The 12,218-nt window shown below is 37.8% G+C and overlaps 1 protein-coding gene across 3 annotated transcripts in view; it reads right to left on the bottom strand.

Moving 5' to 3' along the window:
• The window catches only part of Kiaa2026 (KIAA2026 ortholog), a 101,544-nt gene that overhangs the window by 73,308 nt on the left and 16,018 nt on the right, over positions 1-12,218 (bottom strand). For all 3 annotated transcript variants that reach the window (XM_042686776.1, XM_042686777.1, XM_042686775.1), the window contains exon 2: positions 6,697-6,897. In XM_042686776.1, the coding sequence (XP_042542710.1) occupies positions 6,697-6,897 (201 nt within the window). The remainder of the gene's footprint in view (positions 1-6,696; positions 6,898-12,218) is intronic.

The raw sequence follows: 12,218 nt of genomic DNA on the forward strand, positions 1-12,218 counted from the left end.
CACCTTAAGACTCTTATCTCCAATTAAACACTCAAAAACCAGGAAGTAAAGCTGTGGCTCAAAGTGGTAGCCTTGAGTAAAAGAGCTCAGGGACAGTGCCCAGCACTGAGTTCAAGCCCCACAACCCTGACAAACAAAACAAAACAAAACTAATCAATGCAATACCTCTATCCAAATACTAATTACATTCTTCACAGAACTAGAAAAAAATCTAAAATGAATGTGGAAGCACAAGACAGAATAATGAAAGCAATTCTGAGGAAAAAAAGAGCAATACTGGGGGTTATCATATTATCTGACTTCAAAATACATAAAAAGCCATAGTAACAAAAGCAGCATGATCTTGGTCTCATAATAGACCTGTAGACCAACAGACAGAAGATCCTTAAAAAAGCATACAGCCATATTATTACATTATTACATCTATAGCCATATTATTCTTGACAAAGATTCCAAAAACATATGCTAGCAACAAGACAGTTTCTTCAAAGAACAATGCTTTGTAAACTGGATATCCATAGCTTAAGACTGAAACTAGATTCCTCTCTCATCATATACAAAAATCAGTTCAAAATGGATCAAAGACTTTAACTTAAGACTGAAAACTAATTATACTAAAAAGATGTAGCTCCAATAGTTCAGGCAACATGACTACTAGTTCAGGAAATAAAACCAATAATTGGAAAAAATTAAGATTTTTCTGCACAGCATTGGAAACATTCAAAAAAGTAAGGAGAGGGCTGGGAATGTGTCTTAGTGGTGGAGTGCTTGTCTAGCATGCATGAAGTCCTGGGTTCAATTCTTCATTATGACACAAACAGAAAAAGCTGTTAGTGGCGCTGTGGCTCAAATGATAGAGTACTGGCCCTAAGGAAAAGAAAGCTCAGGGACAGTGCCTAGCCTCTGAGTTCAAGACCCAGGACTGACCAAAAAAAAAAAAAAAGAGTGAAGAGATGTCCTATCAAAGTAGAGGAAAGACTTTTCTAAGTATTCATTTGAGAGATGATAAATTCCAAGAGCATATACAAAACAAGCCCGGGCACTAGTGAGTGGCTCATACCTGTAATCCTACCTACTCAGCAAGCTGAAATCTGAGGATTGAGGTTTGATGCCAGCCCAGGCAGAAAAGTCCCTGAGATATTCTTATCTCCAATTAACTATTCAACTTACCACCAAAAGAATAATAATCTAACCAACAACAGGCAAATGATTTGAACAGCAGTTTTTAAACAGAAGAAATACAAGTGATGTACAAATATATGGGAAAAAAAAGCCCAGACTATTGCTACCAGGGAAATGCAAATCAAAATTATATTGAGATTCAATCTAATCCCAATCAGAATGGCTATTTTATACAAACAAACAAACAAACAAAAAATGTTGATGAAGATGCAAAGAAAAAGAACCCTTACATGCTATGGGTGGGAATGTAAACTAGTAGTTATTATGGAAAATATGGAGACTCCTTACAAAATTAAAAATAGTACACCACAATGTAAGATGTGCATGAATATTCATGTATGTGTATATGTATATACTCACTGGTATCAATCCTGGGGCTTGAAGTCATGGCCTGGGTGCTGTCCCTGAGCTTCTTTTGCTCAAGGCTAGTGCTCTACCACTTGAGCCACAGCTACTTTCAGTTTTTCTGGTGCTTAATTTGAGATAAGAATCTCACAGGCTTTCCTACCCAGACTAGCTTCAAACCATGATTCAGATCTTGGCCTTCCAAGTAGCTAGGATCGAGCCACAGGGACCCAGCTACTCATGTATATTTTGACACTATAGTCATAACAGCCAAGCTATGAAATCGGCCTATGTACTGCTAGTAGATAAATGAATAGTGTGTATACTGTATATATAAAATGGAAATTTATTCAGCCATAAAAAAGAGGTTTAGTGGTTCATGTCTATAATCCCAGAAATGAAGAGGGGGCAGCAGAAGGATTGAGAGGCCAGACTGGGCTACACAGTGAGTTGGAGGTAATCTGGGCTGCATACGGAAAAGAAAACAAAACAAGGAATAAAACTGAATCAGAATCATCTACATGAAAATGAATAGAATTAGGTGAAACTCATTATGTTAACCAAAGTAACTTGACACAGAAAGACAATTATTGTACGTTTTTTTCTCATATATAGAAGGGAAAAAAAGTAGAAGACATAAATGATGAGCTATTATGGAAAGGGTAAAAGGGACAGAGGGAGAAGGATAAGTAAAGAGACAAAACAGAGTAATAGGGAGGGTGGAATCGATTAAAGCACTATATATATATATATATATATATGAAAATATGACAACTGTGATTAAATTGCACAAATTAATCATACAGTCAATATAAATTGATATTAATAATTTGAAAAATCACAAAAGGGTAGGGTTGAGAGGGAAAAACAGAGTAAGGGAAGGGATGATATTGTCCAAAAAGAAATGTACTTACTACCTGATTTATGTAACTGTAACTCCTCTGTGTATAACTTTTAAAATAACAAATTTAAAAATTAAAATTAAAAAAATAGTGTCCAACTTCTTCAAATTAGTGTATAACAGGAGGCTGCTATCTATTTGGGTTCATTTTCCAGTATAGTTGGGGAAGGACTTAGAAGTTCAAAGAGTTTCACAAGGAGTTTCGGAGATGGCTTCTTAGGTCTAGTTCCTCAATCTGCCACTCCTACCTACATAGTTCCCACTAAACTTGTAGTTGCCTCCTTTTACCAAATCCCAGAAAACTCAGTCTGTTGTTGCAGACTGCAAGGGATGGTAATCCTTTTCTGAGATATAAGCTGCCATGTTGTGCTTCCTATCCAACAGGTAAGGTGCTCTCCTCCATAATCTCTCAGATGTGTTGTGGCTAGTGGCAATACCCAGTCCAATTTGAGGGTTCTATCCTCTGGGTAGAAGTTTGTATTTAGGTCTCTCTGCTTTGTTACCGTCGGTGCATCAGCCATGCTGCATTGATCCTTTGGTGGAATCTGGTGCTCTGCACCAAACCTTCCATGCCAACATTTTGTGGATCTGCACTGTCCATAGTTACCTGTGGCTTGGAAGATGAAGTCAAGATTACTTAACCACCAATAAATTAGGTGTGAGAATATCTGTTTTATTAGGGATGTCTATGAAGAAGAATGTTAGGTGATATCACTCTGTCATCTTGCTGCTGTGGCCCTACATTTTTCCCCCCAAAATTTGACAGAGCAGTAATTAATTCCAGTTATAATTCTAGCTACTTCTGGAGGCAGAGATCAAGAAGATCACAGTTTAAGGACAGTCAGGGCAGAAAGTTCTTGAGACTCGATCTCAATAATACAAAGCTGGGTGTGGTAGCACACACCTATTATCCCACCTATTCAGGAAATGTAAAGAGGAGAATCATGGCATAGACTGGCTTGGGCATAAACACAAGATTCTAACTCAGAAAAGACCAAACCTGACTAGCAAACACAAGTGCCTAAGCTCAACCAAGTACTGTCTCCCCAAATTTGCTGCATTGTGGGTACAAAGTATATAATTTTAATTTATCTTTTATGTAAAAAATATACTGTAGTTTAAAAAGAAAAAGTTGTCTGGGCTCAGTGACTCAGAATTGTAATCCCACCTACTCAGGAAGGAAAATTAGGGAGGATCACAGTGTGTGGCCAGCTCTGGGGAAATGTTAGCCAGACACCCCCATTTCTATTAATAAGCAGGGTATGGCAGTGTGCACCTGTAATACCAGCTATGTGAGAGCCCACAGGTAGAAGGATAGTAGAGTGAAATAAGATAGAGCAAAAACACAAGACCCTACCTGAAAAATAACTAAAGCAAAAAAGGGCTGAGCATGTGGCTCAAGTGATAGAGCACACACCTAAAAAGCACAAGACCCAAGCTCAAACCCCAGAATCAACAAAAACAACAACAAAAAGAAACTCTATACCCCAGAAGATAGCTTAATTCATATGACCCATTAAGCAAACATAACTGCTAAGACCTTCCTCTCATGGCATATTCACCTGTTTATACAATGTTAATGCGCGCGCGTGCACACACACGCACGCACACACACACACACACAAACACACACAAAACATAAGATTGAACAAAGAAGATTTTGACATTTTTCTAGTTTCCTACTAGCCTTTCCTACTTGGATTCTTTTTTGGAAGGACAGTAAAGGGTCTGAACTCAGGACCTCATACTTGCTAGATAAGTGTGACCCATGTATGCCTTTAGCCCTTTCTCTGTACTGGTTATTTTTAAGGTAAAGTCTCACTTTTTGCTTGGGCCTGCATCTAGATCAAGATCATCCTACTTCATGTTTCCTGAATAGCTGGGATGATAGGCTTATCAACACATTCAGATTCTCCATTGAGATGGAGTTTCATCAACTTTTTTTGAATGGGTTGGCCAATCTTAGCATCCCATGTAACCAGAATGATAGGTATATACCACCAACCCAGTTATTCATTGAGAAGGGGTCGTGTGACTTTTTACCTGGTTAGCCTCAAACTGAAATCCTCCTAATCTTCACCTTTTGAATAGGTGGGATTATAGGCATGAGCCGCTGTGCCTGGCTTCTACTTGTATTTTTCAAATCAGAATGCAGAATCAGTTCACTGCTCTTATCCTACCTAGGACTCACATTTTCAAACCTTTCCGTGTCTTTGAGGTTTTCACCATTTTACAAGTCAAAAAATGGTATACAGATTAGTAGAACAAGCTTTAGAGCCAGACTGCTCAGGTTCTAATCAATTATACCATTTAAATACTACTTGACTTTAGATAAAATACTTAATTTCTCTGTGACTTAGGATAAATGTTGACTACATTTAAGGCATTGAGAGCTAATGTTAATCATTGAATAATGTTCCATAAATGTTAACCATTTTAAAAATGTTCTTCTTGTTAATTATTATTGTTACTGTCTTGTTACTATTACTAGCCTTTGCAACGCACATTTGTCTCTTCCTTTGCTCTGTTTCAAGGAAGGTACTATATCCTAATAACTGCTCCTAGAACAATATAATTTCTATCTATTTTTAGTGACTTACAGTGAAAAGTCTAGATTACTTTAGTCATCTTCCTATTAGCTTTCCAGTTTTTCAGTTCTCCCTAATCCAATGTATTATACAATACTGCCAGGTTAATTTTTATCCCTCTCCATAAGCTCCCACTTCTTAAAGCAGAAAAACTTTATGGAGCTGAGCATAAATTAATCAATTAATTTGGGCTCCCAAATTAATCATTGCATGACAGTATGACAATAGGAAAACCCAAAGCTGAGTTTTAACCCTATAAATCAAAGGAAATTATTATAAGAGCAGCAAAATATCATAAATTGCTTTTTACTAACATCAGAATATTCCTACTATACCAACTGTCACTCCCAACATACTCTGAGATATATTTTTAAATAAAAATCACCAATCAAGTATAGAACTCTGAATTTTATTTACCTCTCTGAGCCCTAACTTCCTTTTGTTGTAACTAAATGTTATAGAAGTGTCATCACTTCATGCTACCAAATTCGAGAAGGACCACTAATTAAGCTCTTACCTGTTGAGTTAAGAACAATCATTTTCTCAGGAAATTATTATCAATGGAGAAACTAGCAAAAATGAATTTATATGTAATTCTTGAACTACAAAATCTCTGTAGTGTGTCCTAATTTTAAAGCTCTGCTATTCTGTTCTAAAACTGGAAATCTATGTAAAATTCCTCAAATTTAAAATTTCCTTGAGATTATTTCTAGAACCTAGAAACTATCCTGAAAACTTTTATAAAAATTATTTTTATAACTCCAACATAATTTGTTTTGCTAGGTACAGATGGCTCATACCTATAATCCTAAGGAAGCTGAGATATGAGAATTGCAGTTTGAAGCTAGGTTTGGCAGATAAATCCAAAAGATTCTTATCTCCAATTAACCAGCAAAAAGCTGAAAGGTGTCGCTCAGGTGGTAGAATACCAGCTGTGAGCAAAAATGCTGAACAAGAGCATGTGGCACTGAGTTCAAGCTCCAATACTGGCAAAAAAAACACAAAAATTGTTTTAGCTAGATGCGGTGGCTCACACCTGTAATCCTTGCTACTCAGGAGGCTGAGATTTTAGTATTGCAGTTCAAAGCCAGCCCAAGCAGGAAAGTCTGTGAGACTCTTATCTCTACTTAAGCACCAGAAAACTGGAAGTGGTGCTATGGCTCAAAGTGGTAGAGTGTTAGCCTTAAACAAAAGAAGCTCAGGGCTGGGAAGGTGGCTCAGTGGTAGAGCGCTTGCCTTGCATGCCTGAGGCCCTGGGTTCAATTCCTCAGCACCACATAAGCAAAAAGAAAAAAGCCAGAAGTGGCACTGTGGCTCAAGTGGTAGAGCGCTAGCCTTGAGCTGAAGAGCTGAGGGACAGTGCCCAGGCCCAGAGTTCAGGCCCCACGACCGGACCAAAAAAAAAAAAAAAAGAAGCTCAGGGACAGAGCCCAAGTCCTGAGTTCAAGCCCCATGACTGACAAAAAAATAAAATAAAATTTTTGTTTTAAAATTTAACTGTATTCTTAAACAAATGTCATTGTGATATTTTATTATCAACTCATTTTCACTGCATTTTGGAATACTACTAAAATAGGCCCAAAAAATTGATTTGGGCACATAAAAGTTATATAGCCATTCTTTGAAAAGCTAATTCCTGAAAATCTGAACATCACAAAACTTAATTTTTTTTGGCATTACCTTTTTTCTTCTTTTGCTCTCAGCTGTTCTTCCTGTCTCAAAACTTGAACCATTATAGACTCAAAAACTCCACTGGTCAAGCCTGCCAAACTTCGAGGTGTTGACCGACGCCTTGTTGAAGTACATGCAGTTCCCTTCTCATCCTCCAATCCATAATAGCCTCTAGATGTAACTGCTATCGTTGTCTTTTCTCTCAAGTGCCTTGAAGAAGAATAAGTCAATTCACAAGGTCAAATCTTCTGTATAAGCAATAAATCCCCTTCACCAGCATTTTAAGAGTTCTCTTTGTTAATTGTATAAAAAGTTAAACCTTATTTAGACATGATACCATTTTATCCTCCCCATACAATTTCTAAGCTTTTTTATGCAATAGGAAAGATAGATCAGTCTGACAGTCTTTCTTCTACATTAAAAAAATTGAAACATGAAGATTAAGGATCAAAGCACTAATTGTTTAGTGGATAAGTTTGTTTTTGTAATAGTTTAGTTTACATCTACAATTGGTATGAGAAAATGTGTCATAGCACAGAAACAATTTGGGAAAGAAAATCTGATACACAAAGCACTTTAGGAAAGTCATAAACAAATGCGGTATTACAATATGTAACTTCAGGTTGCAATCCAAAAAATAAATCTGAATAAACTGTAAAAAGAATCTAAGGCTATATTTCCTCTCCAATTTCACAACTGATTTATGTTTTTATTGCTATTCTGGATAGTAATCTAATGCTTAAATAAAAACTAGAATCATGGCAGCATACCTAATTATCCATGAATCTGAAATAATTAAATGTATTTATATTTGATGATAGGTTTCTCTGCTTCTACTGCCATCTCCCTGTCCAACAACCTATGAAATATTTCTAAAAAGCTATTCAGTTTCTGTTATTACCTTGTTTTCTTCCTCTAAAAGATTACAATTTAAAGAACTTAGGACATACAAGACCTGGTGTGATTTAACCTCCACCAGATTCTTAACCTTCACCTTCACTCTTTATGTTCCTTCTTATTGTCACAATAATGTAATTTGCTTCCCAGGCTCCTTGCACTTCCTTTCTCTCCTATAGAATGCTCTTCTTCACAGACGATTACATAGCTAGGTCAATTATTTAATTCAGGTCTCAAGTGCTTGAGGGTACCAAAACTGAGGGTATTTCTCTGACCATGATGCTTAAAAGTATCCTCTATTATACTGCTCTTATACCACTTTTTTCATGTTACTGATCATTACATTGCATTGTATAAGTATCTATTTGGTAACTATTCATCTTTCCACCAGAATGAAAGCTCAAGAAAGATAGGGACTTTGTTTCCTTACGGACCGTATTTTCAGTTCCCTAAACTACAGAGTATGCGTGCACACACAAAAAAAGTACTTAGAAGGATACAAAGCAAGCTGCTTCACTTTTTTTTCTTTTCTGGTATCAGGACTTAAACTTGGGGGTCTTGGGGTCTTGCTAGCTAGGCTAGTTTGCGCAAGCTGGTATTCTTCCATTAGAGCCCAGCTTTGAGTGTGTGTGTGTGTGTGTGTGTGTGTGTGTGTGTGTGTGTGTGCCATACCTCCAGCCCAGCTTTGAGAGTGTGTGTGTGTGTCTGTGTGTGTGTGTGTCTGTGTGTGTGTGTGTGTGTGTGTGTGTGTGTGTGTGTGTGTGCCATACCTCCAGCCCAGCTTTGAGAGTGTGTGTGTGTCTGTGTGTGTGTGTGTGTGTGTGTGTGTGTGTCTGTGTGCTTGCAGGGTGCGTGCGTATGTCTATCCTGGACTCACTCAGGGCGGGGCTACTGTCTCTGAACTTTTTTGCTTAATGCTAGTGCTCTACCACTTGAGGCACAGCTCCATTTTCAGCTTTTTGGTGGTTAACCAGAAAGTACAATCTCATGGCTTCAAATCTCAGTCATTAGAGTTCAGCCTCCTCAGTAGCAAGAATTATCAGTGTAAGCCACTGGTACCTGGCAAGCCAGCTTTTTTTTTTTTTTTTTTTTCCTGGTTAGAGATAGTCTCATAAATTTTTCTACTAGGGCTAGCTTTGAACTTCAATCCTCCCAGGCCTATGCCTCCTGAAAAGCTAGTAGGCTCACAAGTATAACCCATCAGTGCCCTGCCTACTTTCTATTTTAAATTTACATACATAAAGTTTAAAAATTCCAAAAATCTATTTTGTCCATAGTAAAAGATTCTTGAATAATATTTCTACCTTATTTTCATTCATCAAAGAAAATATAATAAAATAAGATTAAAAAGTAAATCTTAAGGCTGGGCACTGGTGGCTCACGCCTATAATCCTAACTATTCAGGTGGCTGAGATCTGAGTCACAGTTCAAAGCCAGCACAAGCAGGAAAGTCCGTCTCTTATCGCTCTTAACCACCAGAAAACCAGAAGTGGCATTGTGGCTCAAGTGGTAGAGTGCTCATCTTGTACTGAAGAGTTCAGGGACAGTGCCCAGACCCAGAGTTCAAACCCCATGACCAACAACAAAAAATCTTAGCTGGCCATTGATGGCCCACGGCTGTAATCCTACTCAGGAGGCTGAGATATGAGGAGCAAGGCTGGAACACAGGCTGGGCAGGAAAAGTCTGTGAAACTCTTACCTTCAATTTAGCACCACAAAAACCAGAAATGGAGCTGTGGCTCTAGTGGTAGAGTGCTAACCTTGAGCAAAAAAGCTCAGGGACAGCACCCAAATCCTAAGTTGACACCCAGAACCAGAACAATAACAAAAAAGTAAATCTCACTTCAACTCCACATAAATTGTTGAATACTCAAATGACCATAAAAACTAAAATAACTATTTCCATGTAGAACTCAAGTTTTTTTTTTTTTTGCCTATGATGAGAAAGTTATTTCATGAAATTGATCTGACAATAGTCTTAAAATAATATTGGCAAGCATACACAGAGGTTAAGCAAAGGTTCAACAATTATGGTTGACTCATTGGTTTTATTTATCTTTTCTACTTTTTTTAAAGAAAACATGAAAAGTGTCTTATTAATATATTACAAATTTCAGAATTCAAAGGTCCAATTTTACTTAAAAATATTAAACCAAGTATTAACAATAAATTTAGCTACTATTAATCTTTATGTGAATTGACACTGGTCCTCTATTAAATTATCTTAAGTATTTGTTATATGGTGTATTCTATGAATGATCTTAGTGTATTCTAATTTTGGTTTGAGTCTCCTTTGTCAGCTAGAAATACTCATCCTGTTTGTTTTTAGACTCCATGTGCTTAGAAAATCTTTTTACATCCTTTCACTCTGAGCCTACATTTATCTTTGTCAGTGAGGTACACTTCTTATAGTCAACGAATAGTTGGGTCTGCCAGTCTATCTTTTTTTTTTTTTTTTTGCGTCCAGTCTTAGTGCCTGAACTCTGGGCCTGGGCGCTGTCCCTCAGGTCTTCAGCTCAAGGCTAACACTCTACCACTTGAGCCACAACGCCACTTCCGGCTTTTTTTTTCTACTTATGTGGTGCTGAGGAATTGAACCCAGGACTTCATGCATGCAAGGCAAGCGCTCTACCACTGAGCCACCTTCCCAGCCCCTGCCAATCTATCTTTTGATTGGAGATATGAAGTCATAAACATTTAGTTATTGAAAATTATATAGTATTACTGCCATTTTATCCCTTTTGCACTGTTTTACTCTTCCTCACTATTTGCTTATCTCTTGTCTAGTGAGATTTATTCTCTTCCATATTTTCCTGGTTGACTTTATTTTCCTTTTCTCTGTGTGTGTAGGACACCCCCAAGTATCATTTGCAGCACTAATTTACAGGGGCTATAAGTTGCTTCTGTTGTTTATTATAAATTTGTATTCCTCCAAGTATAAGGGCAGCTTTGCTGCATATAGTTATCTAGGTTGGCAGTTATTTTGTTTCAGGACTTGAAGTACATCAATCTATATCCTCCTTGCTCTTAAAGGTAAGAAATGTGCTGTTATTCTGATGGGTTTGCCTTTATAAGTAGTCTTGACGCTTCTTTTTCAATTCTCATATTCTTTCCCTAGTATGCAGGAGTTCTGTTGCCTGTCTGAAGTCCAAAAACTCTCCTACCAATGACAATTTCTTTCAAGATCTGGAAAATTCTCTGGTACTATTTTATAGAGTATCTTTTTGATACATTTAACTTGTATGATTTCTTGTATGTCCATAATTTGTAGGCTTGATCTTTTAATGGTATCCTAGGGGGTCTTTTATGTTATTTATACGTTAGTTTTTTTTATCTTAATCTGCATATTTTGACAAATCTTTGTCTTCAATTTGATCCAGTGTACTGGAGAGACTTTTTAGTAACTTTTAAAATTTTTTTTTGGGTCCAGTCATGGGCCTGAACTTTGGGCCTGGGCGCTGTCCCTCAGCTCTTCAGCTCAAGGCTAGCGCACTAGCACTTGAGCCACAGTGCCACTTCCAGCTTTTTTTCTGCTTATGCGGTGCTGAGGAATCGAACCCAGGGCCTCGTGCATACAAGGCAAGCGCTCTACCACTGAGCCACCTTCCCAGCCCTTTAGTAGCTTATTTTATCTCACTTATTCAGCTTTTCATTTTCAGAATTCTAATTTTGAGTTTTAAGTTTTCTTTGAATTAAGTTTTCTTCAGGCTTTTACTGGTGCCCCTTTTCATTTCACTAATCATTCTTATAATTCTTTTTAATTCTTTAAGATTTCATCAACTTCACTATTAGTGTTTGTTACTGTGGGGCTGGTGAGTTTGGGAGGGTCATGTTGCTTTGTTCATATTTCTTCTTTTTTAATGCACTGGGATTTGCTCATGTGATTGAGGCCAAATCACTGGTTGTTAGTTTTAATCACCTGTTGTCTTTCAGTTCTGTGTTCACACAGGAAAGTATAGTGGCCAGACTGATGTCCTATTTCTCCCCACTGGACTGGGGTTCTAGCTCAGTAGCCAAGCATTAGCCCATCTGCTCAGGGTATAGGACTGGAATGCCAGTATTGCACAGATTAAGGAAAACTAGCCAATACCTCTTGTCAAAGAGTCAGTTGTCCACTTGTGAGGTAGTTTTACTGGAGAAGTTTCCTTTCTTTGTGTACTAAGAGCCCATGATGGCTGCGTGCAAGTCCCTACTTGTTACCACAATATCCTGAGTTTGTGTCACTATGGGCAACAAGCATCTAACCTAGGGGTGATTTCCAAATGTGTCAGAGTAGGGGAAACAGAGAATCCTGAATTCTGTATTGGCTGGGGGAGAAATGAAGGAATTAGGTATTCTGTCTGTAGGTGTCATACTTAAAGATTCCATCTAGAAGTTCATATCTTTGTGGAGGAAGCAGCTGTGGAGGTCTCCTGATTCAGAAGGTCCTGACTTGGAGCCCTCAGACCCACCTCACAGCAAACACAGCTCAGGGTTCAGTTCCAATAAATGGGTCTCAGTGCTTTCAGACCCACTCTGCAGTTCATATACCTGTGAGGAGGAAGGGCTGTGGAAATAATGTGAGTACATAGGCCTGGGCTCATAGTCTTTAGACTATGCTGAGATAAAGTTCCTGAAAGTAGGCCTCAAGTATT

This window comes from Dipodomys spectabilis, unplaced genomic scaffold (assembly GCF_019054845.1).
Source record: "Dipodomys spectabilis isolate Male_0828 unplaced genomic scaffold, ASM1905484v1 ptg000098l, whole genome shotgun sequence".
Taxonomy (NCBI): Eukaryota; Metazoa; Chordata; class Mammalia; order Rodentia; family Heteromyidae; genus Dipodomys; species Dipodomys spectabilis.